Source organism: Oncorhynchus kisutch, linkage group LG3, assembly GCF_002021735.2.
Source record: "Oncorhynchus kisutch isolate 150728-3 linkage group LG3, Okis_V2, whole genome shotgun sequence".
NCBI lineage: Eukaryota > Metazoa > Chordata > Actinopteri > Salmoniformes > Salmonidae > Oncorhynchus > Oncorhynchus kisutch.
Window position 1 is genome coordinate 56,732,512 of NC_034176.2, and position 7,830 is coordinate 56,740,341.

The 7,830-nt window shown below is 40.9% G+C and overlaps 1 protein-coding gene across 1 annotated transcript; it reads left to right on the forward strand.

Moving 5' to 3' along the window:
- The first annotated feature begins 282 nt into the window (after positions 1-282).
- On the forward strand, positions 283-7,595 carry LOC109885823 (fibroblast growth factor 4B-like). Its single transcript, XM_020477625.2, has 3 exons — positions 283-844; positions 3,246-3,349; positions 4,033-7,595. Exons 1-3 carry the CDS (start codon positions 550-552, stop codon positions 4,207-4,209), a joined length of 576 nt encoding a protein of 191 aa, XP_020333214.1. The 5' UTR covers positions 283-549; the 3' UTR covers positions 4,210-7,595.
- Positions 7,596-7,830: the final 235 nt, after the last annotated feature.

A 7,830-nucleotide genomic window follows, 5' to 3' on the forward strand; every position in this document is an offset into this window, starting at 1 on the left:
TAGATAAGGGCATTATTTGTATAGACAACTTCCCGCAGTCTTGCTCTTTTCAATATGAGTGAACACTGGCAAATGCCGTTTTGTTATCTGGGCAAGTCTAGTTTTGACATTTGTTAAAACGCCCCCCCCTCCATTGGCACAGCATGTACATTATGAGGGATCCATCTGTTTAAAGTCGCTTAGAATACTGTCCCGTGATGCAGTAGGTAGTGCGTGATGTAATTTCGCTGCAGATATAAATATCGTAGACGAGGGAAAAGCGGCATGGCTGAGCCGCGCTTGCCTAGACGGCCAACACTTCAACTTATAATTGGACAAGTTCGACTCGAATCTACACACGTTACCTGCGAGAGGACAGTCATACCAAGCAATAATAGATGTCGCACCAACGGGAACTCATCTTTGTCTTGGAATGAGCGTCTTTCGTAGCTTTTTTTCATTCGTTCGTTTTTTCTTATTCGGAGTTCAACGTAAAGACCGGCACTGGGGTGATATTTTTAGTCCCTTAAACTCCCTCAAACACTGTAGGCTACTGCAGTGTTGGCAAGGATGGCTTTTCAATCGGCCCTCTTACCAATATTGGTCTTGGGACTGATGACTAGTTTGGTGCGTTGTGCCCCCTTCCCTGGCAGGCTGAATGGCACAGTGGAACGACACTGGGAGACACTCTACTCGCGGTCCTTGGCTCGGATCCCCGGGGAGAAAAGAGAGATAAACCGGGACAGCGACTATCTTATGGGCATTAAACGGCTACGACGCCTTTATTGCAATGTAGGAATTGGGTTTCATATTCAAGTTTCACCCGATGGGAGAATAACAGGAGTGCACAGTGAAAACCGTTACAGTAAGTTCAACGTGATTATTTTGACTTTTCACGCTTTAGACTGCCTTCTCGCATTAGTTGCATATGCCTCTTGTGCTGTCATTCCCAACCTGATCTCTGGTCTGCCTGGTCATTCCATGACTTATAGCCCGTTCCCGTGCGAACCATTGGTATTAGAATAGGCCTAGGCTATTCATAAAATGAAATCCAATATTTCATAACATATTTCATGCAATCAATTATAAAAAAATTAGTGACTTACGCCCCCAAACATTATTTATAAAAACACACGTTTTTATGTGCCACTTGTGTATTCCAATTAGCCTATACTTATTTGAAGTGACTGCTAGATTGTGTCTTCATAAACATATTATCGCGATGAATATATGGCATATTATGTGATAGTGTCAGTGTCCGGACAGGGGTCTCTTGGCACGGTTTGAAATGCCTCACCAATGTGTTTAATTTGAAAGTGGAATAGATAGGACTTGATTGCAGGATTAGAATGTGATTCTTATTTCACTGCTGATGAAATATGTTGTCTGTGTGGCATCGGTGACATGCAGTGCTATGCTAGCAATCTAAAAAGCGATGCTCCTATTAAATAAATAGGCCTGAGTGTCTTGTGTCAAAGGAGCGAATAATGTGGGCATGCGTTGGAACATCTGGAGGCTAAAAATGACGTGTGGGTGCTTTCCACTCTGAAACCAGTGTCTGAAATCAGAGATTTCTAGGAACCAAGCCAAGATCCAATACGTCCTAAAGTTAGGACGGAGATAAACCCATATGTTACGGTAAATTAACCCCTTGGCCTTGCGTGTCAAATTTAATGTCCGCTCGAGACAAAGTCATATTCGATTACACTTGCAGACCCAAATAACATTTAATTGTCTAACAGTTGTCATTGCAAATATGATCCTGTATCTTCTCAACGACATAATGTGACAAATACGCCCCGATCGCCTATATCGACAAGGTCTGCCTGTGAATGCAAAGGTTGTTTTGTGTTCCCTTGGCCTATTTTGAGACATGACATACAATTCATGCGAGATACATTACATAGATTCTGTTTGAACAGTTCTAGTCGCCATAAAAACACATTCAAAAAGGGAGTCAGACATCATTCTGGACTCAAGTGACATATGATGCTTCAGTTTGCACACTTTTAACAAAAAGGCACAAGAACAGCATCAGAGGTCCATAGGCGTGCTTGATTGACCTGATCTGTAACAAATGATGTGTCAATGTGTGTTAATGCACTGGCAAACATGTTCTGTAAAATGTACAGTAACTTACTGGCAGCAATTGGCCAGTAGGTTACTCTAATTTATTCTACAGTACAGCTACTGTTATCCATTTTATGGTACCAAAAATTTTACTGTATATTACTGGAAATACCCCTGCAGCGACATATTACCCAGTGTTCTTCGCAAGTTTTAATTTAGTTCATTCAACGGTGCTCTTGTCCTTAACAACTTATAGTCAGTGCATTCAACCAAGGTTGATAGCAAGTAAAAAGTCATAGCACGTAAACATGTCTGTAACCGTTACTGAAAATGTTGTTGTAGTTGAGGATACATTGATCTTCAATATAATTGTAATTACAACAAAATATCTTGTCAATACAATACTGAGATATTCATGGTAACTTGATTGCAGAGCAATGAAATACAGTTTAATAGTCACTTTTAATGTCTGTGCACTGTAAGAAAATGATTTCTACAGTATTTTACTGTAATTTCAAGGGATTAGAGCAAGCAAGTTGGCTGTATGCATTTGCATATTAATGGTGCTTTCTATCACTTGCACTTGCACTTCTAGAGGCTGAAACAAAGTCTTCCAAACTGGCCGATTACAGGGCAAATCAGGTCAAACGGACCTGGGTAAATATTCAACCATTAAAAGGTTTATAAGACCCGCTACCACTCTGATCTGTTCACTATATACATTGAAATTGTCAGGGAACTACTACCACATATCACTTAAATTGGTACAGGATGCAACAAATATAGCCACTACAAGGCACGCCTTAAAATATGTTAATGAGCCAGCGATTCTCTCTCCTCCCACAATATTTCCCCCACAACGCACAATATTTTAGTATGCTGCAGTAAATACATAGCAAAAGAGTACTTTATTGTTGAATTGCATTGAATATTTAATATTCACAATTGCTAATTTCATTATATATTACACAATACCAACTGATATTTGGTGTTTTATAATCATTTGCACTTTAGGCCTTAACAAAAGCTTCTAAATTGCCAGTGACTACAAGCCTCTTTCTTGGAGGATGCATGTTTGCACATTTAAAAAAAAAGTTTGTTTCTGTCTCCAGACATGAGTGAAATCAACTGACGACGTGATATGAAGTTAGTTGCTTGTGAACCACATACAAGACTATTTGTTTTCTTCTTTCCAGGTCTCCTTGAGATATCTCCAGTAGAGAGAGGAGTTGTGACAATCTTTGGCGTCCAAAGCAGTCTATTCGTGGCCATGAACAGCAAAGGGAAGCTGTACGGATCTGTGAGTGTACGAGATGATTTACGGTTGATTTCTGCCGGGAGATGTTATTATCGGTAGCCTACTCGATGACATGTCACCATTTGAGCTGTAGCAACCACTTCCTCTGCTACATACACCACAGCACCCCCGACAGCTCCTTTCCGCGTCACATTGTTGGGCTGGGTTATGGCATGTTTCCAGTGCCTGGCCGTGTTTTCATTGTGGGCCGGATAAACCCAGGAACGGTAGCGCAGTAGATCATTCAGACTGCGCATTCCATTCTTAGCATTGCCAGCCACCACATGCACCTACTGTCTTTCTCAGAGTAAAGATAAACTGGCCAAAAAGACCACCCACACACACTGCCTATAGACCCCACAACACAGCACATTCATGAATGTTCTTGATGGGATAGTTAAATAGTTGGATTGTGGCTCTTACATCGGTTTTAAATCACCTGCCCCGGTTATCCCTACCAAACAAAAGCATCAACAAATGCAAAACAAAGCAGTCAAATGGACTAACCTACCCCCATGTCATTCATTAAAGGATATATGGAATATAACTGTTAACATTATACAATATTTTGTCAAGTTTCAATTTCCACAAAGTAGGTCACATCTAGCTCTTGTCTATGCTATTATACTGCTCATACTACACCTATAGCCTATAATTAAACATCCTTCTAATCTTCTCTGTTTTAGGTTCATTACAACAACGAGTGCAAATTCAAAGAAACTCTCCTGGCAAATAATTACAACGCTTACGAATCGGTGGCATACCCAACGATGTACATTGGACTAAGCAAGACTGGTAAAACAAAAAGGGGAAACCGAGTGTCACCAGCCATGACGGTGACGCATTTCTTGCCAAGAATCTGAGTCACTCAGAAATAGACTTAACCTCAATAAAGGTGGGGTGAGGGGGACTCAAAACGATGCACTTTTAACTGGAGTTATATGCAAGACTAAGTGTATCATCCTGTTTAAAATGTTATGTATAAGTTTGTATATCAGTTTATTTATTATGTAAAACAATTTTGTATTTGGGCGGGAAACAGGTCCTCACGTCAGGGGGAATTTCAGAAATCAACACATTTATTTATGTTTTTTAATTTATCAGAAGTCTGCTGCTATTAAGTGTTTGGGTAAGTGAGATTCCTTTGTTGAATTATGGTTTTCTTTGCACTGTTTATAGACAAAATATTCTACAGCGACAGAGCAAAGGATACTTTTGTATGACTTATTTTTCTTCTATGGAATTAACTTCTAAGTCTTAGACCGATGTTCAAACAAGGGAAATATCAAATGATTGGTTTTAGAAGCAGAAGCAATTGTCCAATGGCAGGACTCTTTGTAGGCATTGGAGTCTAATTGAAACAGTATCAGCTTACTACTGGTTACAGAATGAGCCGCGTTGAAGTCCTATCCTCTCAAATCTGTTTTTAGCTCTGCCAGGGGGTTGAACTTTGAACTTTTCTGCAGTCAATCTTTGTCAGATCTATAAGACTCTGGATAGAGAGAGGCATCTTCTTGACATTGTACAAGCAGAGAATTTGAGAGTTTATAGGCAAGGTCAGTGTGCTGACACAAATGGCAGAAACCATAGCCATGGCTCTATAACATCCAGCTTTTATGAGGGGAAGTAAAAAAAAGCTGTATAGAGGATATATGGATCCCAAAATGATTAATTGAAATCATCACAAGTTCAGCATCAGAGCTCCTCCCTGAGTGCAAAAAAAAGAAGGCAAGATAATGTAATGATTGTCACAGGTTGTTTTCCCCAAGTGTGTACACCGAAAAGGTATACTTTTTTTCTGTAGCGGGGGGGCATGCATTGCCTCCCATTTCTTCCCATTGCCCCACTGTCCTTGTTATCAATCCTCTACCTCACATAATCAACAAATCCCCTCAAAACCTTTCTAGAGTTTGTTCTGAAGTAATTCTGTTGAACCAGTTTGAGATTAGCCCTAATCTTCTCGGAGCACCATGCCATAGGCAGAAGTTCAGGCAGCCATTTTGTCCCAGTTGCGCCTTGTCACGTTTGAGCTATCTTTACCCTGTGATTTACTTTTAGAAAGGATGATCATGGTGGGAATATTTACAGACAGCTGTTAGACTGCACTATATGCTTAACCGGTAACCCTATATTTTTCTCTATATATTTTGTAAATATAACCCCTGGTAACTGGCGGAGCATAGCGATGCTGCTTCAAAAAGTCTGTTATTCCTCCTTTGGGATCATTCATTCACAGACGAAGGGGATTGACCAGGAGATGGCCCATGCCAGAGGGTCTCTCTCTCTCTGTTTGTAGTCCCAGTCGGTATTCACGTAATAATAAGGAATTCCCTCCACCACAAATTGGGGAAAACCAACATTCTTTCCTATTGACCTCCATTGTAAAAGAGGCAACTTTCATTGTTTTTTTTACAATGTCAAAAAGCTGCTGTGTTCAACGTAACCAGGTCAAAAAATCCTGACCTACGGTTCGCAATGCTCCCACATAGGGAAATAGAGCCTGTGAGAAGAGCCCTGTGCTGGGGCTTCAGGCTAGTCGGCGTGGGAGAGAGCGGGAAATCTGGGGACCCGGTGTCCAAGTAGGCTACACGTAGCTATGTGTGTGGAAAACATTTCATCACAGCCAAGACATTTAACTTGTTTAGTATAGTCCATTTGTAACTCCACTCATTACTTGTAGCTGTATAATCCATTTGTTTGTGTCGTTAGTTTTGGCTAACAACACTCACGTGGCTGCTAGCACTGTCATGAAAAGGGGCATAAGGCAAGACCTACAATGTTACGTTTTTTTTGTTTGTTCTATAAGTAGTGAGAACACTAGGAAGCTGGCCATGTTGAAAAGTTATCTTTAGGCTATCTTTCGGCTTTAGGCTCTGAAGGCAGCCATGTTGTACTTTTCGTAAATGTTGTTTTGTAATGGACTAAAACAAGCAGACAACAAGAAAGTTGCATTTGAAAAAGGTAACGTTTTTACTCTGAGCCAACAGGGCAACCTATGCAACCACCGGATGTTTTCCCCACAAGCGGGCAGGGCTGCAGCGTTCTATCTAATACCGACTGGGACTATTAGAATAGTTCTAGATTGTACGATGGTGTTCATTCTCTTCTGAGAGGGTTCCATCTCAGGTTCAACATTCCACATACCGTGGCAGTTTACAAGGTACAGTACTGATTTCAGACAACTCAAACTGGAAGCGAAGGCCCATTGTTTTATATTCAATATAACAAAAGTAACAATTAGCGTCCAAATCCTGATAAATCTAACGAGGCGTAACTTTTGACACAGCAAATAGCTTTTCTAAATGCATCTCACTGGGTAGTAGTAAAAAATAGAATGGCTGAGGCTCCAGCAAATATCTCAGGGTGTTGTTGGTGAACTCTCGGTGTCCATTTCTAAACACCTGCTGTAGAAGTCTAGGTCTCCCGTAAAACAATCCTAACCTAGATCCTGTCTCGCCCTTCAAAAAAAGACACGAGCACACGGCAGCCAAAATGAGTCAAGACTATGATGCTCTTGTATACCATCCAGCTCCTGAGACCGACTGGTCAGAGAGCTATCCAATGCTGTACCAAACTTAATATTGTCACATATGACCTGGACGCTCAAAACACCTGTTGGTAATATTATTTAGTCACCCGAGACATCAGGCTGCACTGCCAATCCCATAACTATTTTCCTTTGCCACAGCTGTGCCAAACGTTCCCCAACAGACTGTTTTGCATGGCTCACCATAATGTTTACAAAAAGACTGAGAAGCCACTGGCAAATATTCTGTGACCTCTCCCATCGACCCTGTTCCAACCCCAGGAGAGTCACCTCATTTGCTTACACAGCAAGTGCACATGCAACACAACACACGTATACAAGCAACACAAACACAATGATCGGAGAGGTGCACCGTGTAGACAAGAGAGTTTGAACAATTGTTCAGACATTTAAATCTATCCCTGAATCTATCTGATGAGACGGCACAGAGACAAGAACTTCAAGTGCAGAATAACAAGCATGTTTTCAGTGTTAAATGGTCATCATCTATTGTCTCCTCTGGGCGCTCATTTCTTCCACTGCGGTTGCGGTGCGGTTTCTGCACCCATTGGAGGGCTCTTGGGTCTCAAGTAACAAGTGCTTTGAGTCCTGTGGTCTTGTTACTCATCATCTCTATTATCTGTAGTTTTATACAGGTCTTGTTAAATTATTTTGACGTATGTGCTGTGCACATGACTAATGCCTAAGTTAATAAAACTCCCAATGTTGTAAAATGACTCTTTCTTGTCTGAACCCTTGTTGGAACATGTCTTCACAGATTATAACATAGGAGTTCAGGATTCCAATGGCTCTCTAAACGCACAGAGTTTCACATCAAATTCTATTTTATCTACCGCACTACAATACACACTATTCAATGGCGAAACCAGAAATGTATCTGTCAAACTGAGGAGAGGAAAGCAAGTTACGTCAATTCCAAGTTAGTTCTTTGTTGAAC